Source organism: Salvelinus alpinus, chromosome 18 (genome assembly GCF_045679555.1).
Source record: "Salvelinus alpinus chromosome 18, SLU_Salpinus.1, whole genome shotgun sequence".
Taxonomy (NCBI): domain Eukaryota; kingdom Metazoa; phylum Chordata; class Actinopteri; order Salmoniformes; family Salmonidae; genus Salvelinus; species Salvelinus alpinus.
This window is the reverse complement of record NC_092103.1, coordinates 15,011,681-15,037,102: the sequence shown is the minus strand read 5'-3', so window position 1 is coordinate 15,037,102 and position 25,422 is coordinate 15,011,681. Positions and strand designations below refer to the sequence as shown.

At 42.1% G+C, this 25,422-nt stretch overlaps 1 protein-coding gene across 1 annotated transcript in view; it reads left to right on the top strand.

Moving 5' to 3' along the window:
• The first annotated feature begins 477 nt into the window (after positions 1-477).
• The window catches only part of LOC139543860 (reticulon-4 receptor-like), a 38,274-nt gene continuing 13,329 nt past the window's right edge, over positions 478-25,422 (top strand). Inside the window, exon 1 of the mRNA XM_071350352.1 lies at positions 478-990. Coding sequence (XP_071206453.1) covers positions 969-990 — 22 coding nt within the window. The 5' untranslated portion in view covers positions 478-968. The remainder of the gene's footprint in view (positions 991-25,422) is intronic.

The window sequence follows — 25,422 nt, the reverse complement described above, 5'->3', positions numbered from 1 at the left end:
TCTATTTGCTTTTTACAGCAATTTGCTGTTCGGAATTTAATATAGACTTATAAAATCGGGGAGGTGTTCACACACTACCACTGGGAGGCGTCTCTATCTTAATTTAGAATAGTCTGACAGGGAGATCTCAACCACGAACCACCTATTACGAATATCATATAAGACGTTAGTTTTCTATGTCATTTTCTTTGTTATGTTAAAATCAATTAAATGGGTCGAGATAAATCAAGAGCACACTCCAAACGCCTATCTTTAAATAATCAGAAACAATATGTTCTGCTGTTCATCACATAACGTGCCTGAACTGCGCATTATCGTTTGTTGGGATCATTCGTTCTGCTTGTAGCCTATGTGGTTGTTGTCCCATGATATGGGTTCTGACCAAAGAGTGCAGAGAAGTTCAGGAGCACTATGATCTCAGTTACCTTCTCACGTTCACTAAGAACACGACCGCGCGCCTGCAACTCCCTCTGCCCTGTCTTGTTCTATGCTGATAGAGAGGCGCATGTCTTTGGATCCCCACCCTCACAAGCCAACCGGCAGTGCACTCATCTAGGATAACTCTACGTTGGAAACCAAACGAAGGACGGTTGGATATATGCCTTTTCCTAACCGTGGATTGCGTTGTGACTGCTGATGGTTTTAATTTTGTAGCCTATTGCCGATTGGATTGCTGCCACCCGTGCGTTTATGTGGTCCATTTGGAGACGTTCCTTTGGGTTGCCTGTATTCGAATGTAAAAAAAAAAGGTTTTGTTTCCCGCGCATCTCTCAAATGACTGAGCGCGGCGTGAAGAGGAGACCGCGTTCTCCACCTCCGTTCTATGTTAAAACCTTGGGCTAAAGTTTTCATGGACGGTGCCCTGGATTTTCCACTGCCATCTCTCTGACCGGGGTCTTTGTTTTTCAAGCAGAGAACGAGTATTTTACCACGCACACAAGGGGTGCCTTTTGGATTCTATTTCCAAAATGAAGTCCGTTTTTATCCGAGGTATGTATGTATGGGCTACGTTTACATCAGATCCAAATGTGTTGTTTGTGTGTTTGCTTGCTTGTTTGTCTTTTACATAATGTGATTCCATTTGCACAGTATTTTATGGTTATTTGGAGAAAACAATGATATACCTGTCAGTGTTTACTACTGTAATAATATAATATGTACCATTTAGCAGATGCTTTAATCCAACGCATTTTAAGGTCATGCATGCATACATTTTACGTGTGGGTGGCCCTGGGAATCGAACCCACGACGCTGGCGGTGCCATCCTCTACCAACTGAGCCAATTTACTGATGTATATACATCTACTTGCTTTACAGTTTTCTTTTTCAATGTGTTTTCAATTAGGCGCCATACTTTAACATGCCAATGTATTTTTTTTTACACTGATCTTTTAAATAGGCTTATATTATCTTGTAATGTTACATAATAGTTACTTGGAACACATAAAACATGCATGGTAAACATGTCATGTTGTTTTATAGGTAAAGCCTGAGTTATTCCAGTTTACTCATGTGACATTCCAAGGGCTCAATTTCTCAGATTTCTAAAAAAAGGGGTTCTGCGCAACGTTTGTTTTCCTTCTCTTTGCCAGAAACTTTAAGAATATTGTCCACCTTGAGCAATCACCCTTGTCATGCTAAGCGGTTTTGATTGAGACCACCAGAGCTCATGAAATGTATTTATCCACTGCACTGTTCACTGCTCATGTTGTAAGTCAAATTGGATCTAGTCACGCAATGGGGAGTTGGGGATTGGGCAGGGCATGTGTATTACCTGATAGCACAACCTGGTCTCAGAGCATTTTGTATTATTATGTATGTTAATCCAAGATACTCCATTTAGTATGATATGTCATGTTTCGTATGGTGATGTATGTATTAATTTGTGGATGTCCATCACCCATTTCGTATGATATGCTACAAATTACAATTCTTATTATATTTTAAGAATTTGCAAAACTTTCAATATGTTTTGAATTTGCAAAACGTACAATATTACGAATTTGCAAAATGTTCAATATGTTACGATTTTGCTAAACGTATGATTTGTTACAAATTCTAGCTTGGTGCTGAGGTGGCTAACGTTAGCTAGGCTAGGAGTTAGGGTTAAGGTTAGAGTTAAGTTTAGGAGTTAGGTTAAAGAGTTAAGGTTAGGGGAAGGGTTAGCTAAAAGGGTTAATGTTAGGGTTAGGTGAAGGGTTAGCTAAAAGGGTTCATGTTAGGGTTAGATAAAAGGGTTAAGGTTAGGGGAAGGGTTAGAAGGGTTAGCTAAAGGGGTTAGGGTTAGGGGAAGGGTTAGCTAAAAGGGTTAGGGGAAGGGTTAGCTAAAAGGGTTAAGGTTAGGTGAAGGGTTAGCTAAAATGGTTAATGTGAGGGTTAGGTGAAGGGTTAGCTAAAATGGTTAGGGGAAGGGTTAGCTAAAAGGGTTAATGTTAGGGGAAGGGTTAGCTAAAACGGTTTGGGTTAGGTGAAGGGTTAGCTAAAAGGCTTAAGGCTAGGTGAAGGGTTAGCTAAAAGGCTTAAGGCTAGGTGAAAGGTTAGCTAAAAGGGTTAATGTTAAGGGAAGGGTTAGCTAAAAGGGTTAAGGTGAGGGTTAGGTGAAGGGTTAGATAAAAGGCTTAAGGTTAGGTGAAGGGTTAGCTAAAAGGGTTAGGGTTAGGGGAAGGGTTAGATAAAAGGGTTAAGGTGAGGGTTAGGTGAAGGTTTAGCTAAAAGGGTTAAAATGAGGGTTAGGTGAAGGGTTAACTAACATTTGAAGTAGTTGCAATGTAGCTAAAAAGTAGTAATTAGTTCTAAAGTTGCTAATTAGCTAAAATGCTAAAGTTGTCAATGGTGAGATTCAAACTGCAACCTTTGGGTTATGGGAAGGGTTAGCTAACATGCTAAGTAGTTGCAAAGTAGCTAAAAAGTAGTAAGTAGTTGAAAAGTTAATATAATGCTAAAGTTGTCCGTGATGAGTTTTGAACTCTCAACCTTTGGGTTGCCAGACATTTGTTTTATTTTTCTACCCATCCACCCCAACCAATCACCCTACTTTCATTTTTGCCTTAATTAACCATGTCTTATGTAACCATGCCAAATGAAACATATACTAATTTGAGTGTCTTGGATTTATGTTTACTATGTTACATTTACTTTATGAGACCAGGTTGTGTTGCTTGTTTTGTGATTACATGCCTACTTTTACCTGCATCTGTGATGCCACTGTACGCCTCCAAAGTATTAATTTAATATACATGAAGTATGATTATACATAAAGTATGATTCACCACCAGGCCCAGGGAGTGAGGCTGGACCCCTGTCTATCACACCAGGTAGAAGAGTAGAGAAGAACAGCCCTGAATAATTAATAATAATCCCAAGCAAATGCCCAGTGTGCTGAAAATACATCAAACGATCCATAGCTCAAAGGAAGCAGAGATAGAGCAGGGAGAGAGGGAGAGCAGAGAGAGGGAGAGCAGAGAGAGGGAGAGAGAGAGAGAGAAGAACAGCAGAGAGAGAGGGAGAGAGCAGAGGTTGGAAGTATCTAAGTGTGTGCTAGAAATCTAGGCAGCGAGAAACCTGTGCAAAGTGTGTGAGTGTGAGAGAGAGACATTTAAAGTTTATTCGCCACATGCACAGAATAAATCATCTATATAATAATACAGATAATAGCAACGAATTTTAATAAATGCACAAGAAGTACACTATAAGTTGAAGAAACAAGAAAATGCTAGTAAATACAGGTCAGTGCCAGTACCTTATTCAATATGCAGGGGTACTAGAGTGGTTGAGGTAGGTTTATACATACAAAGTGACTGGTAGTAGGATACAGTATACATGTAAACAGGGCTGAAAAGTGACGGGTAGCAGGAATATATCAATATTTATGGTAATATACTTTTGTTTTTATTTAACCTTTTTTAACTAGGCAAGTCAGTTAAGAACAAATTCTTATTTACAATGACGGCCTACCAAAAGGCAAAAGGCCTCCTGCGGTGACGGGGGATTAAAAATAAATAAATATATACAATATAGGACAAAAGACACATCACAACAAGAGAGACACCACAACACTACATAGAGAGAGACCTAAGACAACCACATAGCATGGCAACAACCAAATAGCATGGCAATGGCATACTAATGGTAATATATACATGTAATATATTTTAGCTAACCCTTCCCATGACCCAAATACAGTAGATACTCATGGTAATTGCAATCAATAATCAATGAACAGCAGTGTAGGTTTGATGAGCTGTGTGCGTGTGGGTTTAAGTGTGTGGCGTCAGTAATGAGTGTGTGAGTGAGGGTGTGTGTGAGTGTGTGTATGTGAGTACGTGTGTGTGCGTATGAGTAAGAGTGACAGTGAAGGTGTGTGTGTCTGAGTTGGTAGAGTCCTGTGGATTGGCATAGAGTTAGTGTGGATAGTCTGTGGGAGAGGGAGAATAGTTGTTTTTAACAGTGTCATGGCCAGGGGATAGAAGCTGTTTAGGAGTCTGAGCCTTGATGTCGGACAGGAGCATGGAGAACTGTCCATGTCTCGGATGGCTGGAGTCTTGGCAATTTGTCAAGGCTTTCTCGGACACTGCCTGGCATGTACATCCTGGATGGCTGGGAGCTTGCCCCCAGTAATGGGTTGGGCCGTTTGCACCACCCATTGTAGGGCTTTCCCGTCGAGGGCGTTGCAGTTGCCATACCAGATGGTGATACAACCAGTCAGTATGCTTTCGATGGTGCAGCTGGAAATGTTCCTGAGGATCTGAGGGACCATACCAAATAATTTCAGCCTCCTGATGGAGAAGAGGTGCTGTCATGCCTTCTTTACGACTGTTCTGGTGTGAGAGGACCATGTTAAGTCCTCAATGATGTGGACACCGAGGAACTTCAAGCCACCACCCCTGTTTCCTGTAGTCCATGATCAGCTCCTTGGTCTTGCTAACGTTGAGGGAGAGGTTGTTGTCCTGGCACTGTCCTGACATTGCCATGTCTCTGACCTCCTCCCTTTAGGCTGTCTCATCGCCATTGGTGGTCAGTCCTAGCACCGTCGTGTCGTCAGCAAACCTTATGATGGAGTTGAAGTTGTGCATGGCCACACAGTTTTGGGTAAACATGGAGTACAGGAGGGGGCTAAGCACTCACCCCTGGGGGGCCCTGTGTTGAGGGTCAGCATGGCAAAGGTATTGTTGCCTACTCTCACCACCTGGGGTCGGCCCGTCAGGAAGTCCAGGATCCAGTTGCAGAGGGAGGTGTCCTGTCCCAGGGTCCCGAGCTTGGTGGCAAGCTTGGAGGGCACTATGGTGTTGAACGAGGAGGTGTAATCAATTAAGAACATTCTCACATAGGTATTCCTCTTGTCCAGGTGAGAGAGGGCAGTGTTGAGTGCAATTGAGATTGCATCGTCTCTTGATCTGTTGGGGCGGTATGCAAATTGGAGTGTGTCTAGGGTGTCTGTGATAATGTAGTTGATTTGTGCCATGACCAGTCTTTCAAAGCACTTCATGATTACAGATATGAGTGCTATAGGGCAATAGTCATTGTGGCAGGTAGCCTTTAACGTTCTTGGGAACAGGATGGTGGTCAGCTTGAGACATGTGGGGATTGCAGACTGGGACAATGAAAGGTTGAAAATGACATTGAAGATGCCTACCAGCTGGTCTGCCCATGCTCTGAGAGCACACCATGGAATATTACTGGCCCCCGCGGCCTTGCGGGTGTTGACCAGATTTAAAGCCTTACTCACATCCACCTCAGAGAGCGAGATCACTCAGTCCTCTGGGACGGTGGAGGCCCTCTTGCATGGCTCGGTGTTGTTTTTGTTGAAGTGTGCATAAAAAGCATTCATCATTGGGCAGATCACGGCTAAGTCTTCCTTTATAATCCGTAATGGACTGTAGCTCCTGCCACATGCAATGAGCGTCAGAGCTTGTGTAATAGGATTCCACCTTGTTCCTATATTGTCCTTTTGCCTGTTTGATGGCTCTGCAGAGGTCGTAGCGGGACTTCTTGCACGCGTTCGTCTCCTCAGTTGTAACCTTGTGGTTGGCTGCGATGTGTGCGGTAGCTCTGTCCTCTAGCTTAGCGCGTACCGCTGTGCTGCAAGGTCCACTTACTTCTCTAACAACATTGACTGCCCCAGTAAGAACTCCCGGACTCTCTTCTCCACTGTCAGCAAACTACTTCAGCCCCATGATGACACCTTCTCTACTCCCTCCACTGAGCTATGCAACTAATTTCTTCAGTTTTTCAAGAACATGCTCACCAAAATAAACTCATTTCTGACTGATCAATCTCACTCAGCTGCCCCTCCCGCTGTCAACCTCCCAACCGTCACACCTGAAACCCGGCTCTCCGAATTTGTCCCCATTGACTCTCCCTACAATATATCTCAAAACTCATCATGTTTTAACCCTCATCATTATCCAAGACTACAACTTGCTCCCTGGGTCCTTTCCCCAGTCTTCTCATCAAAGCCTGCCTGCCTTCCTGCCTGCTCTCTGTCCATCACAAACATTGTCAACCTCTCCCTCGACCACAGAACTGTCCCCTCCAACTACAAAACAGCTGCAGTCACCCCATCTTAAAATAACTGGACACCACCATACTCAATAACTTCCACCCCATTTCCACCCTCCCCTTCCTTGCCAAGACTCTGGAACGTACTGTTGCCTCCCAATTACAAACCCACCTGCTAATCAACAACCTGTCCGAACCCCTCCAGTTTGGTTTCCACCCCCTCCACAGTACTAAAACAACACTCCTCAAAGTTATCAATGACATCCTCACCTATGCTGATGCAGGTGCCCTCAACAGGTGCCCTCAACATGATCTCCTGGACCTGAGTGCCACTTTGGACACAGTGAGCCATCAGATCCTCTTCAGCAGGCTGGAGGGCTTGGGTGTTGAGGGAACTGCACTCTCCTGGCAACAATCATACCTCACAAACTGGACCCACTACATCTCCCTCAATGGCCAGACCTCAGACTCAGCTGCAGTTATACAGGGTGTCCCTCAGGGCTCGTGCTGGGTCCCTTACTCTTCATTATCTACATCCTCCCTCTTGGTCAGATCCTCCATCACTTTAACCTTGACTTCCACTGCTATGCTGATGACACCCAGATCTACCTCAGCACCAAATCCCTCCTCAACCTGCCTATGACCCACATTGAATCCTGCCTCTCTGCAATAAAAACATGGATGCAACAAAACTTACTTAAGCTCAACAGTGATACAACGGAACTCTTCCCAAATCCACCCTCGCCAAAGCTGGCAACCTCACCCTCCCAACGAAGACACCACTGTTTCTCCCTCCCTCCATGCATGCAATCTTGCCGTCATCTTGGACAAATCATACTTTTTCCACCACCGCAACTTCGCCAAAGTCAGGTCCTCCCTCTCCCGTCCTGCCGCTGAAATCCTCATACATGCAATAATCTCCTCCCGTCTTGACTACTGCAACTCACTACTCTCCAACATGAACTCAAGCGCCCTCCATAAGCGCCAGATGGTTCAAAACTGCAGCCCGACTCCTCACCCACACTTAATCTTGACAGCACATCACCCCTGTCCTCCGTGAACTACACTGGCTCCCTGTCTCCCAATGCGTTGACTACAAGCTCCTCTTTCTGACCTACAAAGCCCTTCACCAACTTGCCCCGATGTACCTCTCAGACCTTCTTTTCCTCCACCAACACACATGCACACTCCGATCCACCACAGCAGGCCACCTTGTCATACATAGGTTGAAGCTCCATAGTTTCGGCGACATGGTCTTTTCCAGAGTAGTTCCTAGGCTCTGGAACTCCTTCCCTCCAGCCAGGCGTTACTCTGACTCCATCACTATCTTTCAGTGCCTCCTAAAGCCCCACCTCTTTGACAAGGCCTGCCCTTAAGCTCCCCCTCCCCAAAGACACTCCTCTCTTCACCATACTGAACTGCACCTAAACCAAACCCTTACCCTACCATTACCCTAAACCGGGTTCGTTTCCTAACCCCAATCACGCCCCTTACCCTAAACCTGGTTTGTATCCATATCCATATCCCAATCCCAGCCCTTACCCTAAACCTGGTTTGTATCCATATCCCAATCCCAGCCCTTACCCTAAACCGTGTTCGTATCCAGATCCCAACCCTTCCCTCTCCATACACTGATACGTCATACTTCCCTTCTTTGAGACTACCTCTCTCTTTTTTTATGTTTTGTTTAGTCTGATGTTTTGTTTTGACTACTGTTTTGCTGTTTTTCTTTTTAATTTCTATAATTGTAAAGCGACTTAGGTTCCTTGAAAGCGCTGTATACAGTGCATTTGGAAAGTATTCAGACACCTTTCCCTTTTCCACATTTTGTTTGGTTACAGCCTTAATCTAAAATGGATTGAATTTTTTTTCTTCTCATCAATCTATAGACAATACTCCATAATCACAAAGCGAAAAAAGGTTTTTAGAAAAATAAAAAACAGAAATACCTTATTTACATAAGTATTCAGACCCTTTGCTATGAGACTCTAAATTGAGCTCAGGTGCATCCTGTTTCCATTGATCATCCTGAGCTGTTTCTGATTGGGGTTCGCCTGTGGTAAATTCTATTGATTGGACATGATTTGGAAAGGCACACACCTGTCTGTATAAAGTACCCACAGTTGACAGTGAATTTCAGAGCAAAAACGTAGCGCTCTGAGGCAGGATTGTGCCGAGGCAGAAATCTGAGGAAGGGTACCAAAAAATGTATGCAGCACTGAAGGTCCCCAAGAACACAGTGGCCTCCATCATTCTTAAATGGAAGAAGTTTGGAACCACCAAGAAACTTCCTAGAGCTGGCCGCCCGGCCAAACTGAGCAATCAGGGGAGAAGGGCCTTGGTCAGGGAGGTGACCAAGAACCCAATGGTCACTCTGACAGAGCTCTAGGCTTAGAGAGCTCTAGAGTTCCTCTGTGGAGATGGGAGAACCTTCAGAAGGACAACCATCTATGCAGCACTCCACCAATCAGGCCTTCATGGTAGAGTGGCCAGACGGAAGCTACTCTTCAGTAAAAGACACATGATAATCCCATTTGGAGTTTGCAAAAGGCACCTAAAGACTCTCAGACCATAAGAAACAAGATTCTCTGGTCTGATGAAACCAAGATTGAACTATTTTGCCTGAATGCCAAGCGCCACGTCTGGAGGAAACGTGGCACCATCTCTACGGTGAAGCATGGTGGTGGCAGCATCATGCTGTAGGGATGTTTTTCAGCGTCAGGGACTGGGAGACTAGGATTCAGGGAAAGATGAACGGCGCAAAGTACAGAAAGATCCTTGATGAAAATCTACTCCAGAGCACTCAGGACCTCAGACTGGGGCAAAGGTTCACCTTCCAACAGGACAACGATCCTAAGCACACAACCAAGACAATGCAGGAGTTGCTTGGGAATAAGTCTCAATGTCCTTGAGTGGCCCAGCCAGATCCCAGACTTGAACCCGATCGAACATCTCTGGAGCGACCTAAAAATAGCTGTGCAGCAACCCTCCCCATCCAACCTGACAGAGCTTGAGACGATCTGCAGAGAAGAATGGGAGAAATTACCCAAATACAGGTGTGCCAAGCTTTAAGCATCATACCCAAGAATAATCAAGGCTGTAATCACTGCCAAAGGTGCTTCAACAAAGTACTGAGTAAAGGATCTGAATACTTATGTAAATATGATATTTCCAACTTTTTTTTGTTGGTATATTTGCAAAAAAATCTAGAATTCTGTTTTTACTTTGTCATTATGGGTATTGTGTGTAGATTAATGAGGAATAAAAACAATTTAATCCATTTTAGAATAAGGCTGTAAAGTAACAAAATGTGGAAAAAGTCAAGGGGTATGAATACTGCACTCTCAGTCCCATGTACACTATATACAAAAGTATGTGGACAGCCCTTCAAATTAGTGGACTCTGCTATTTTAGCCACACCCGTTGCTGACAGGTGTATAAAATCAAGTACACACTCATGCAATCTCCATAGCCAAACATTGGCAGTAGAATGGCCATACAGAAGAGCATAGGATGCCACCTTTCCAAAAAGTCAGTTCGTCAAATTTCTGCCCCGCTAGAGCTGCCCCGGTCAACGGTAAGTGCTGTTATTGTGAAGTGGAAATGTCTAGGAGCAACAACGGCCACACAAGCTCACAGAACGAGTGCTGAAGCGTGTAAAGATCGTCTGTCCTCGGTTGCAACACTCACTACCCGAGTTCCACACTGCCTCTGGAAGCAATGTCAGCACAAGAGCTGTTCTTTGGGAGCTTCGTGAAATGGGTTTCCATGGCCGAGCATCCGCACTCAAGCCTAAGATCACCATGCGCAATGCCAAGCGTCGGCTGGAGTGGTGTAAAGCTCACCGCCATTGGACTCTGGAGCAGTGGAAACGCATTATCTGGAGTGATGAATCACGCTTCACAGTTTGGCAGTCCAATGAACAAAGCTGGGTTTGGCAGATGCCAGGAGAATGCTACCTGCCCCAATGCAGTGCCAATTGTAAAGTTTGGTAGAGGAGAAATAATTGTCTGCGGCTGATTTTCATGGTTTGTGCTAGGTCCCTTAGTTCCAGTGAAGGGAAATCTTAATGCTACAGCATAAAATGACATTCTAGATGATTCTTTGTTTCCAACTTTGTGGCAACAGTTTGGGGAAGGCCCTTCCCTGTTTCAGCATGACAATGCCCCCTTGCACAAAGCGAGGTCCATACAGAAATGCTTTGTCGAGATCAGTGTGGAAGAACTTGACTGGCCTGCACATGGCTCAATGGAAGTGAGTCCTTGAAGCAATGTTCCAACATCTAGTGGAACGCCTTCCCAGAAGAGTGGAGGCTGTTATGACAGCGAAGGGGGGACCAACTCCATATTAAGGCCCATGATTTTGGAATGAGATGTTCGACGAGCAGGTGTCCACATACTTTTGGTAATGTAGTGTGTTATTATTATTATTATAATTATTGTATGCTTGCTTGTGGGTTGAGTAACAGTGGTCTAGGACTCTTTCGCCCCTAGTGGCAAAGAAGATGTGTTGATAGAAGTTGGGCATTATGTGTCTTACATGCTGACCACACCACCTGTGTCTCGTGAAGAGACATCCTCATTCCCCGCTGGATTTCCCTGAATCCAATGTCTTGTCCGTTCGGTAAATGGAGAATCTTTCGAGTTGTATAGCCATGGGGGTTATCTTGTACAAAAGCCATGCTTCAGAAAAACAGAGGATATTGCAGTTATGAGAGTCTCGTTGATAGCAAATCCACGATTGGAGGTCATCCATCTTTTTATCAAGTGACTGGCCAATAGAATAGAATAGAGAGAAGTGGTAGCCGGTTATACCTTAACCTTATTCTCATCAGGATGCCCACTCTCCTGCCTCTGCATTTCCTATTGGTTAGTCCAAAGATTGGGTCGAAGGTACACAAAGAGCCCAGGGCAGATGAGTCGAAGTTGAAGCCGGAATTGAGGTTATTGTCGATCATAAAAAAATGATAGCGGACACATTTTGTGCAAAAACAGTAAAGATAAACACCAAAAGGATAACAAAATTTTTTAATTGGGTCAGAGCTTGCAAGAGGGCGACCATACAGTACGTCGCCATCTTCCGAGAGAGAGAGAGAGAGAGAGAGAGAGAGAGAGAGAGAGAGAGAGAGAGAGAGAGAGATAATGTAAGAGAGAGAGAGAGAGAGAATGTGAGAGACAGAATGTGTGAGAGAGAGAGAGAGAATGTGAGAGAGAATGTGAGAGATTGCTTACAGGGTGTTGGGATTAGAGGCATGGAGAATACTTGAGAGCAGATATTGAAAACCATGTTATAAAGTAAGAGCAAAGATGAGACAAGAGACAGAGGATTGAGGAAGAATGGATATCTGGAGTTATCTAGAGTTTGTTGTGTATAAAAAGTGTGAGGCATTTTGCAATATGACACGCATGACAGGTATTGCTAGTCTTAGTTCCCTATAGTGTGCACAGTTACACTTTGGTCTGTAGGAATAGAGAGAGTGATTATCTGGTCTCCACTGACAATTGTTATAAATCATTGTAAGTAGTCTTGTTCATTCTTATCTATTGGAGGGAAGACCTTGAGAACAGTCTGCACTGTAAAAATATACTTTTTTGCTAATGAGAACAAGGCATGAATCCTTTCCTATCCAAGAAAATAATCCTAATTCCTTTGTTACAGCTCTGCTGTGTTTGTTCAGCTTTAAAGATCAGTCAGATGCTCTTACGATTTGTTACGTTGAGTGGAAACATCAGTGTTTTAACACCAGGAATTTAGCCAGCAGCTTAAAGGTAAATCCTTCCCTAAACCTATGACCTCTAAAAGGTTGAGCCGGTGGTCATAACACTCAGAGCATGATATTCCTATAGGAGAAACACCTATGGACACGTTCACAGATCCTCCTGCTATAGTGCTCCTGTACATCAACCACTCTCCCTCTACAGCTCCGCACACATAAATCAACATCCAAATTGTCTGGGGCAGCCAGCCTCATTTATTGAAATCCATTAGCTACGCCTTTGGCCTTAGCTAAGACGTAATTGAAGAAGGGTTAGATCCATTCCTGTGTGTGAGCATGGTGTGGGTGGGCCCCTTTCATTAGCTCGCTGGAGACTTTATGGTTCAATTAGTTGTGGACATGGAGGGGGCGGGATCTACCATTAAAGGGGGTGGGAAGGTGGATGGTTAGGTGGTGGTTTATTGGTGGAAGGCATGTGCTGCTCATTATTCTGTGTGTTGTAGAGGATGGGAACAATGGCTTGGTTGATTGATAATTGAGCCAGATGGAGGCAGCCATTTTAGAGAGGAAAAGTGTGTGGCAGATGTGCATCTTCAACTAGATCACACAGACCTGCATGGGTAAACCTGCATTTTCCTTTGCTTGGATATTGTAGCGTAAAGCCACAGATCATTATCTGTGCTATAAATGGTTTCCTCATACACTGAACATTGTGGATCACTGGAGATTGAATGACACTGATGGGATTTACTGTGGTTAGAACTCATTTTGGTTTATGGTACATCCATGTTAATACAGGCAGAGCTCTGTGATGCAATGAGGCGTTTTGGTATAGTAAACTGGTCTATGAGAGTGTTTAGATGATTATGACATGATGATGAAGATGATGATGATGATGAAGACATAGAAGCATGTGCCAGTAAGCCAATAATCAGTGTTTCAATAAATAAGTAATGCAGCATTGAGACTAGCTTTTAAACTTGTAAGTGCTATCTACAGTGGCTTGCGAAAATATTCACCCCCTTGGCATTTTTCCTATTTTGTTGCCTTACAACCTGCAATTAAAATAGATTTTTTGAGGGTTTGTATAGTTTGATTTACATAACATGCCTACCACTTTGGAGATGCAAAATATTTTTTCTTGTTAAACAAACAAGAAATAAGACAAGAAAACAGAAAACTTGAGCTTGCATAACTATTCACCCCCCCCAAAGTCAATACTTTGTAGAGCCACCCTTTGCAGCAATTACAGCTGCAATCTCTTGGTCTCATAGGGTATGTCTCTATAAGCTTGGTACATCTAGCCACTGGCATTTTTCAAGGCAAAACTGCTCCAGCTCCTTCAAGTTGGATGGGTTCCGCTGGTGTACAGCAATCTTTAAGTTATACCACAGATTCTCAATTGGATTGAGGTCTGGGCTTTGACTAGGCCATTCCAAAACATTTAAATGTTTCCCTTTAAACCACTCAAGTGTTGTTTTAGCAGTATGCTTAGGGTAATTGTCCTGCTGGAAGTTGAACCTCTGTCCCAGTCTCAAATCTCTTGAAGACTGAAACAGATTTGCCTCAAGAATTTCTCTGTATTTAGCGCCATCCATCATTCCTTCAATTCTGACTAGTTTCCCAGTCCCTGCCGATGAAAAACATACCCACAGCATGATGCTGCCACCACCATGCTTCACTGTGGGGATGAGGTTCTTGGGGTAATGAGAGGTGTTGGGTTTGCGCCAGACATAGCATTTTCCTTGATGGCCAAAAAGCTCAATTTTAGTCTCATCTAACCAGAGTACCTTCTTCCATATGTTTGGGGAGTCTCTCACATGCCTTTTGGCGAATACCAAACGTGTTTGCTTATTTTTTTCTTTAATTCTTCTTAATTCTTCCATTCTTCCGTAAAGCCCAGCTCTGTGGAGAGTACGGCTTAAAGTGGTCCTATGGACAGATACTCCAATCTCAGCTGTGGAGCTTTGCAGCTCCCTCATTGTCATCTTTGGGCTCTTTGTTGCCTCTCTGATTACTGCCCTCCTTGCCTGGTCTGTGAGTTTTGGGGGGCGGCCTTCTCTTGGCAGGTTTGTTGTGGTGCCATATTTTCTTTATTTTTTAATAATGGTGCTCCGTGGGATGTTCAAAGTTTCGGATGTTTTTTTATAACCCAACCCTGATCTGTAATTCTCCACAACTTTGTCCCTGACCTGTTTGGAGAGCTCCTTGATCTTCATGGTGCCGCTTGCTTAGTGGTGTTGCAGACTTTGGGGCCTTTCAGAACAGGTATATACTGAGATCATGTGAAAGGTCATGTGACACTTAGATTGCACACAGGTGGAATTTATTTAACTAATTATGTGACTTCTGAAGGTAATTGGTTGAACCAGATCTTATTTAGGGGCTTCATAGCAAAGGGGATGAATACATGTGCACGCACCACTTTTACGTAAATAATTTTTTTACATTTTTATTAACAAGTTATTTTTTTCATTTCACTTCACCAATTTGGACTATTTTGTTTATGTCCATTACATGATATCCAAATAAATAAAAAATATTTAAATTACAGGTTGTAATGCAACAAAATAGTAAAAACGCCAAAGGGGATGAATACTTTTGCAAGGCCCTGTATCCTTGCTGATAGCAGGCCCTGATACCTCAGGTTTGAGCTTCCTGACTGGGTAAAGGGAAAGACAGAGCCTTTTAACAAATTCATTTTTATACCAATTAACATTTGGAATAAACGAATGCAATACTTTCCCATGTAAGATACGTTGTAATGTCAGCTGAGAATATTTTATTTTTGAAGAAAGGCACAGCTTCAAAGGTTGCAACACTACTATCTACATTGTTTTTCTGACAGTGATGGGATTTTGAGAACAGCTTGAAGGTGATGGTTCATACCTCTCCTTGGGCATCATAAATGCATCGTCTGAAACATCCCACTGCATTACTACATGTATCATACATGCCATGTGTTCTTACTCATGCCAGTAAGAACACTCAGTTGCATCAACCATACATGCATTCTCCCCAAAAATATCTCCCACATATTTCCAATGTATTTAACATGAATGACAATGTCACGTTCCTGACCTTATTTCCTTTGTTTAGTCTGTGTTTAGTTGGTCAGGACGTGAGCTGGGTGGGTATATTCTATGTTGTGTGTTTCATTGGGAGGTGTGTCTGATTAGCCTGATATGGTTCTCAATCAGAGGCAGGTGTTTTACGTTGTCTCTGATTGGGAACCATATTTAGGTAGGCTGTGTTCACTGTTTGTTTGTGGGTGATTGTTCCTGTTTGTGCGTTATTTGTGTTTTATTATATTCTCAAGTTCAGGACTGTAGCGTCATTGGGTTTCGTTTTGTTTATTGTTTTGTTCGTCTTAAAGAAAGTATTCAAATAAATATGGATACATACCACGCTGCGATTTGGTCCTCCTCTCCTTCAACCAACGACGAGAGTCGTTACAGACAACTACTTTTAGAATCTTCACTTAACAGTCCACATTACAATGATGGTGTGATTGATGCAAACAAAGTGCAATTCTTGTTCAATAATTGCAAGCAGTACTGTAGACTACAAGCATTAAGAAAAGTAGGATCCTGTAGGCGTGACTGTAGACATTCCATAGAATTGATCAATATAGAGACAATGCAGAGATTCAGCAATATTTCAGTGTTTTTTTCCTCAGTCTAGTTCATAACACCCTCAGCAAGTCAACCCTGTAGTTAAAGGGGAAATCTGTGATTGATACATACATTTTTTTACTTTTAAATAAATTGTATATAGCCATATATTATTGAATAATGTAACTTATAAATGCTGCCAGAGCTTAGTTCAGCTGTCAGAATCCAAAATATAGGCTTGTTTTACTCTAATGTTTGTAAACAATGTAAATGTGAACAGACAGTGTATAGCCTCAAAACATGGTTAGAACTAGAATGTTGGTGGTCAGTACTTGAAACCATGGCTCTGTCTATGAAATTGGTTACATTTGTCCTGCCCCATCCCTCAGCTTCTAACCAAAACAGTGGCGGGGTGTTATTGATTGAACTGCAGATTGCCACTTTAAAGCAATCATTAGCTTTTTTAAATAAAGCCAATAACTATTGACTAGGTGTGAAAAAAAAGATATTATAAAAACAATAAGAAACTGGAGCTTGTATGTTATCGTGATTATTGTCATGGCTGTGCAAGTTAACGGTATTCAGTGATTGGAGCACAACTGACAATCATCATAATCAAAACACACACCCTCGAGTGCCTTATTGCTGTATTAACAGATTGCACTAATCCATCACACATTATGGGCGCATTGGCATAGTTTGCCTCCTACTTCCATATGAACAGATGGCGCCCATGCTGTTGGTGGACAATGTGAGTACAAGCAAGGAGACTGGAGCCAGAACTCTCGTGTTGAGATATTATGTCCAAAGAAAGTGCTCCTAAATCTTTCAAAGATAAAAAAATGATGACCATCCCACTGGTCTCATCATTATATGCTGCAGTCCTTTACAACATATGGAGAGAAGGAAGAAGAGAGTGAGAAGCAGATGAGTAAACGAACAAAGCTAAGAACAGTTAACAGTTTTACTGACATGGATCCAGTCAGAGTGCACCAAGCATTGCATACCCACTCACTATGGGAGAAAAGTAACCTTTATTTGATTAACTTAAAAAAACAAAGGTTTATAGCTATCAGCTTCACACCATTAAACGTGAACTTTTAAACAAGTGCAATAAAGTGTTGAGTTTCTTTGAATAATAACAAGTGAATACATTCATTCAGCGAGAGAAGTGAGTCTGAGAAAAGCCTGCACACGGACAGTCAGGTAGTGAGATTGTGCTGTATCGAGGCATGAAAGAAGATAGCGTAGCCCTCAGACTTAGCCTTTCCTGAACAGCCGCATAGGCACGGGTGGGCCCACCTACCCACCCACCCACTGGGGAGCCAGGCCCACCCAATCAGATTGAGCAAAACATAATACGCTCTCACTTGTCACTGTTCCAAACGGGACATTATTTGTATTTTCACCTGAACATGCAAACACCATCAGATAAAATTCATAGCAAGCAGTGCACTGGAATGACATTCACTCTCATGGGATTGGTGGCCAAAAATAACTAACTGAAAGCCACACCCCCAATAAACCACAAATATGACCGATTGAGGTATATTGTGCTTCTATGGCTATATGCACCATGCCACTGCCTACTTAATAGGTTCATTTAGCAAACAAGACAGCTCATAATCCATTGCCTTTATCACAGTTAACGCACCTACAGTATATTTTAGCTTTAATTAGCTAAACATTTAGCTTTAACATTTAGCTTTAACATTTTCTCTCAGCCTCATGACAAAATGTATATATATATTTTTTGGCCTACCCAAATTTCTTTTGGCCCACCTGCCAACGAATCTCTGGCTACGCTACTGCTGGCTATGCTACTGCTCCTGATAATACATTGATGGCCTAACTGGCTAAACACAGTAGAGCAGTAAGGCCACAAACATGGTTCATTCCTACGCCGTGATGATTCGTTAGCACACCAATAAGCTACCCAGGATTTTCATGCAGAGTACTCTATCAGTGAGCAACGTTTGGTATGGACAATGTTGTTAATGGTAGTATGAGGAAACTACAGAATGTCTAATAGGAAAAGAAAAGGTTAGTAATATTTTGCTTTTATCTCCATTAATGTAATAACTTCTACTGGACTTCTCCCCTGGAACTGAATCGGGGCTCCCTTTTCCAACCCTATTCATTTCCCAACTCCATGCAGAAGGAGCCCTACCAGAGAGTTCTGACAGTGCATGTTATAAATAATGCCAGAGCATTTGTTTTTCCATTTAATGAATCCCCCCTTAAAGATACTGTACAAACGCACATCGCCTGAGAGAGCGGTGGGACATCTCAGGCCTCTCGGGAAGACAGGGAAATTTGGACGACTAGAGAACAGAGGATTCTCAAAAGCTCTCTCTCAAAGGGAAATTCTGAAGAAGAAGAAAGGTAATAGAATATTGATGCCCCTCTCTTCATGCAGCCCACACTTTTAGCCTGGCCTTAACAAAAGCTGCAACTTACCATGACGGTTTAGAGGACAGAATGGAAACATCTTGCGATTTCAGCTCGCCTTTATAATAGCATAGTTTCAGTGATATCTGTCCCTTAAATGCTGGCCGCTATAAAGGCCAGGGTTGTGTCCCTGTCTATCATACCTGCCTAGATTAGGCTCAGCAGGTCTAGCAGGAACGACAGCGTATTAGGTCTTTGTGACGTCCTCTCTGTGGTCTGATTGAGGGTTTGAATCAAATCAAATTGTATTTGTTACATGCTTCGTAAACAACAGGTGTGGACTAATAGTGAAATGCTTACTTATGGGCCCTTCCCAACTATGCAGAGAGAAAAATGCAGAAAAAGAACACAAGAAATAAATACACAATGAGCAACGATAACTTGGCTATATGCACGGGGTACCAGTACCGAGTCGATGTGCAGGGGTTCGAGATAATTGAGGTAGATACTGTATGTACATATATCTAGGAATAAAGTGACTATGCAACAGGATAGATAATAAACAGTAGCAGCAGCGTACAGTGGCAAGAAAAAGTATGTGAACCCATTGGAATTACCTGGTTTCTGCATAAATTGGTCATACAATTTGATCTGATCTTCATCTAAGTCACAACAATAGACAAACACAGTCTGCTTAAACTAATAACACTAACAATTATACGTTTTCATGTCTTTATTGAACACACCGTGTAAACATTCACTGTAGGGTGGAAAAGGTATGTGAACCCTTGGATTTAATAACTGGTTGACCCTCCTTTGCCAGCAATAAACTCAACCCAAGTTTTCTGTAGTTGCGGATCAGACATGCACAACGGTCAGGAGGAATTTTGGACCATTCCTCTTTACAAAACTGTTTCAGTGTAATGGGTCCTAGGTGTAGCTGGTGTAGAGAGTCAGGCACAGGACAGCAGATATGAGTAATCAACGTACTTTTACTCAAAATGTCAAAGTAACAAATACACGCACACCATGACAGACCGAAAATACAATAAACAATCACTCACAAAAAAACATGGGGGAACAGAGGGTTAAATAATGAACAAGTAATTGTGGGATTGAAATCGGGTGTGTAAAACAAAGACAAAACAAATGGAAAATGAAAAGGGGATCGGCGGTGGCTAGAAGGCCTGTGACGTCGACCGCCGAACGCCGCCCGAACAAGGAGAGGGACCGACTTCGGCGGAAGTCGTGACATTCAGTTCAGCAATATTCTTAGGATGTCTGGTGTGAACCACTCTCAAGGTCATGCCACAGCATTTTAAATCGGGTTGAGGTCAGGACTCTGACTGGGCCACTCCAGAAGATGTATTTTCTTCTGTTGAAGCCATTCTGTTGTTGATTTACTTCTGTGTTTTGGGTCGTTGTCCTGTTGCATCACCCAACTTCTGTTGAGCTTCAATTTTTAGACAGATAGCCTTACATTCTCCTGCAAAATGTCTTGATAAACTCGATAAACTTGATGATACCAAGCTGTCCAGGCCCTAGGGCAGCAAAGCAGCCCCAAACCATGAGGCTCCCTCCACCATCCTTTACAGTGAGGATGAGGTTCAGATGTTGGTGTGCTGTGCCTTTTTTTCTCCACACATAGTGTTGTGTGTTCCTTCCAAACAGCTCAACTTTAGTTTAATCTGTTCACAGAATATTTTGCCAGAAGCGCTGTGGAACATCCATGTGCTCATTTGTGAACTTCAGACGTGCAGCAATGTTTTTTTTGGACAGCAGTGGCTTCTTCTGTGGTTTCCTCCCATGAACACCATTCTCGTTTAGTGTTTTACGTATTGTAGACTCGTCAACAGAGATGTTAACATTTTCCAGATATTTATGTAAGTCTTTAGCTGACACTCTAGGGTTCTTCTTAACTTCATTGAGCATTCTGCACTGTGCTCTTGCAGTCATCTTTGCAGGATGGCCACTCCTAGGGCGAGTAGCAACAGTGCTGAACTTTCTCCATTTATAGATAATTTGTCTTACCATGGACTGATGAACATCAAGGCTTTTAGAGATACTTTTGTAACCCTTTCCAGCTTTATGCAAGCCAACAATTATTAATCTTAGGTCTTCTGATATCTCTTTCTTTCGAGGCATGGTTCACATCAGGCAATGCTTCTTGTGAATAGCAAACTCAAATTTTGTGAGTGTTTTTTATAGGGCAGGGCAGCTCTAACCAACATCTCCAATCTCGTCTCATTGATTGCACTCCAGGTTAGCTGACCCCTGACTCCAATTAGCTTTTTAAAAGTCATTAGCCTAGGGGTTCACATACTTTTTCCAAATGATGTATTCAATATAGACAAGACAAATATAATAATTGGTGTGTTATTAGTTTAAGCACACTGTGTTTGTCTATTGTTGTGACTAAGATGAAGATCAGATAAAATTTGATGACACATTTATGCAGAAATCCAGGTAATTCCAAAAGGTTCACATACTTTTCCTTGCCACTGTACATAATTTTTCCATTGAGCATGAAAAGCCTGGATGCTCAAGAGTCCTGCTAAAGTGTGTACATGTGTAAACCAACCAGCATTGGTTTTTCTAACCTTCATCTTCCTCAGTAAAACATTTTCCATAGATGAAATACAGCAAGCTGCAGTGAATCACTGTTCCTGCCCTCTCCGATATCACTCTGCTCCGTAAGCTAATTTTTGTGGAATTGTGATTAGGTCAGATATTATGAGATTTCCCACAAAGCACTCTACTCTATGTTAGCAGGCCCTATGGTAAACGTGATATCATAATAGTGATATCGCTGCTCACTTCTCAGTCGGAACACTGAGAATGGATGGGGAAGAATTTGAGTTTCCAGTGGAGTTCCAATGACTTTTAAAGTTAATTAATTACCTGGTAATCCAATAGACTGTGTTGATGGGGAGGAGCACAGTATGGAGCACATGGATATGGTCAAGATATATCTGACTGGCAACAAGATCAATTTCACTTTACAGTGGAACTGCTGTCTGTTTTTCACTAGGCTGTCTGGCTGCATTCTGCTCCTCTATTTATCCGTACTGCCTATAGGACTCAAACCCCATCTTCAGCAAATCCTTTCTCATGGAAGGACAAGTCACCCAAAAACAGCCAATCTGCTTTGCATGTGGATTAATGCCACACAAAGGAATACATTTCTAAAGAATTTCAAGTCATTGTTTGTTTACTCCCTCCTCCTTTTGGGTTCAGTTTAAAAATAGGCATTCATCTCCTAAATTCTTATTTTTTGCAGTTGCCCTTCAGTGTCTTTTAGAAAGGTGCAAAAGCTGCAAAGGGTTGATAAAAGTTTGAACACGCATTATCACCTGTAAATGTCAGATGCTTGTCTTTAGTTTGTAGGGTTCATCTCTGTTGTGAGGATTTATTTTCTGGCTTTCCTTTTAGATAGTTATGGACTTTTTGTGTTTTGCTGACTGAGAATTATTTTTGCTGAATCTTAATCTGACATCAGCTGTCATTAATGACTGTTTATGTCATGGTTATAACTGTGTTATGTAGGCCATCCTTTGTTGGACAATTCTGTCATCAGTACTCTGCTAGCTTTTTAAGCCTGGTAGTTTCAAGTGGCTTTTTTACTACAAACTCTGTATCTCTTCACAAACACTCTTATTCCTCTCTCCATTTTAGTGGGATGACCCATTTGCTCTGCCAAGTAGAGCACAATGGCATTACTAAGTGAGTTTGAACTGCCAGGCAGGTCTGTCATTGTTGGTTCCTAGTCCCGCTCACAAATCACTTGAGGAACAAAGACACCAGGTCACCCACAAATTAACAGAATCAAACATTATGATAGTGTAGCTTAAAGCAGATAGTGTTATTAATCCAATTTACCCTTATCCACAGTCAGAAGCTTCTCTGGGGATTTTATTTTCCAAAAGTATTACCTGCTCACTTTGATGGTTTCCCATACTATGGTTTAGAACTTCAGCCTCTGTATTTCAGTCTTTGCGAGAGACAGATCAACTGTATTTGAGTTTCATTCCAAAATGATATATATCAGGAGGGGGTAGGGCAGATGATCGATGCTAGGTCAATGTGGGTGGGAATGAGAGAGCGAGCGTGAGAGATGCAAGGTAGAGGGGACTTACAGAGGTAAGAAACAGAGGGTGTGAAAGAAAAAGAGGGATGGAGAGAAGCAGAGAGAAATGGAGAGTGTGATGCTTATTAAGTTGATTCATTGATACAATTTAAATTCAAGCTGCCAAAGTACATAAATGATTGTGTACAGACAGACAGCTTATTCATATCTGAAAATAATGCTGTTTGATCAGTATAACTGTACGATCTAATACCGGCATTAATATGTGTGTGTGTATATGTGACAAAACACACAAGATATTTGAGATATTCAAATAGGCTAAGCCATATAATACACTGTATGGAGGATCTATGGCAGATATGCAGGGTTTTTATGAGGGCCATTAGGATGCAACATCACACAGCCCTTTTCTTTTCCCTGGCTGTCTTTGGCATGTGCTCTCTCCATGGTCTGCTTGCTGTGGCACTTAAATACGTCAGGTTGGATATCCGCTGTCATTTGACAGCCTGGTCACTGTGCTAGCCAGTCACACCAGCAGGGAGGCTTGTGCTAACACTAGAGGGCATGCTAATGCTTTTCGCATCATTCGCCCACTCAAGGACCACCACACAGTCATGAAACAAAGCAGTAGCGACTCAAAGTGTGACTCCCATACAAATCTAACTCTATTAGTAATGACAGCATGTTGCTAAAGGCCCAGCGCAGTCAAAAACATGATTTCCTGCATATACCAAAAATTCGGAACACCTTCCTAATATTGAGTTGACTGCACTGGGCAAGGCACTTTTGTCTTTCACCCTTTTTTGTCTTTCATCCAATTCACCCTCTGAATGGCACACATACACAATCCATGTGCCAATTGTCTCAAGGCTTAAAAATCCTTCTTTAACCTGTCTCCTCACCTTCATCTACCCCGATTGAAGTGGATTTAACAAGTGACATCAATAAGGGATCATAGCTTTTACCTGGATTCACCTGGTCAGTCTATGTCATGGAAATGTTTTCTGTACTCTGGGTCCTGTGTGGCTTAGTTGGTGGCTTGCAATGCCATGGTTGTGGGTTTGATTCCCACGTGGGACCAGTATGAAGAAAGTGTATGCTTTGGATAAGAGTGTCTGCTAATTGACTAAAATGTATTTCCACACTGAGGTTGGAATGAAAATATGGTAATGCCCTTTTACTTTAAAAGCAGTTTGAAAAGACCGCCTGAAATTTCAGCCTGTTGTAGTGGGATGGAGTTTTGGCCTGCCTGGTGACATCAATGTTCCGAACCTCTCTGCCAATAACAGCTAGTTTTCAGTTTTCCCCTTTCCAGTCAGACCACTCTCACACAGTCCTAGCTAAATTCTTGCATGAGAAATTGCTATTTTGTTTCTTTTTGAACAATTTAATTCAAAACAATCACAGTAAGGTACTTAATTGTTACCCAGAAATTATTTGATATTTAGATAAAAACTGCTGCATTGGAACTTTAAAGCACTTTGATAGAAAGCTGATGTAATAGGGATTTTTTTTCTCCCATTTATGATTATAGGTATATGGGAAGGAGCTGTTGCTGTCACCGTTTGTGTCTCCATCGCTTCTCAGTTTCTACTTCAATTGGCATAATTTGCCATGTTGGCCTGTTTCTGTGAAATTACTCAGGTTTGGCAGGGCTTTCATCCTTTGTTACATCTGAGATGTTCAAAGATTACAGAGCAGGAACCTGCTTTTCAATGTGGATGGATTGGAAAGGCAAGCTCCACTTTTCTTGTAAAACATTGCTGCATAATAGATGCAATGTGAGACTACTTGCAGTACAGGTGAAGAAGACTGGTGCTGTATGACTCAACCTTTCAGCCTCCATGAAAAAAATATACATTTGTGCGCTTTGTTCTGTTATCAATGGGAGGATGGTGAGGTGAGATAACTGGTTTGGCTTTCAAGCGGACTGCCATGGGACCCAATACAATCAGACTCGTTTTGAAGTCTTCATGATATTCATGCTGGAGAGCGTACCCATTGAAAACGTCCAAAATAGGATGAATTCAAGGTGGCTCCTCCTTTTAACAAACACAATTCCAGGTTGAGCTCACATAATCATAGGCTTAACTCCAAATGGAACATATGAGTATAGGCACAGGAGTCACACATAGAGCCTTCCATATTTCAGAAGAAAACAAGTGTGTGCACTGACACTATTGTAAAAAAAGCTGCTACATAAATATTGCTATGGCAGGTTTTAGGCAGCTGATTAATAATACTGTAGGCACAGTATTAAACTCCCGAAAATGGCCAAATAGAACCAGCTCACCTGATTTTACACTATAATTTGACTATTAGATGTTCAATCTTGATTTTGGAAGAAATATTTTAAAAGGAATAAAACAAGAGTTCAATTCAAGTAACAGGGTTGACCTTAAAATGAGGGACAGACGTACATGAATCACAAGAAATCATCTTCAGAAAGAACTTTCTCAAAGTCACAAAAATAACTAGAGCTTTACAATGATGGTGGAAACATGGAGTGTTTTGGGGGTTTAATGGGTTAAAATCTTCTTAGAGGGGGCATGGAGGGACATGTCAAAATGCTACATTTTTGCACTTTACCAAGTCTGTATTCCTATTGAAAATCAGATTTATTGAATTCTCCAAATCAAATCACATTTTATTTGTCACATGCCCCGAATACAAGGGGGTTTACTGTGAAATTCTTGCTTACGAGCCCTTCCCATTGATGCAGATTTAAAAACTACAAATAATAAAAGTAACTCTATAAGAGGAATAAAATGCACAAGAACGAAGCTATATACATGGAGTACCAGTACCAGATCAATGTGCAGGGGTACGAGGTATTTGAGGGATGGCTGTACTCTATGTACATAGAGGCAGGATAAAGTGACTAGGCATCAGAATAAATAATGATAAGAGTAAGAATAAAGAACAGAGTAACAGCTGCATATGTTGAGTGTGAAAGTGTATGTGTGTGTACAGATTCTTCAGAAAGTATTCATACCCTTTAACTTATTTTGTTGTTACAGCCAGAATGAAAAATTGATTAAATAGATTTTCTTTCCAACCCATCTACACACTATACCCCATAATGACAAAGTGAAAACATGATTTGAGAAATTTTA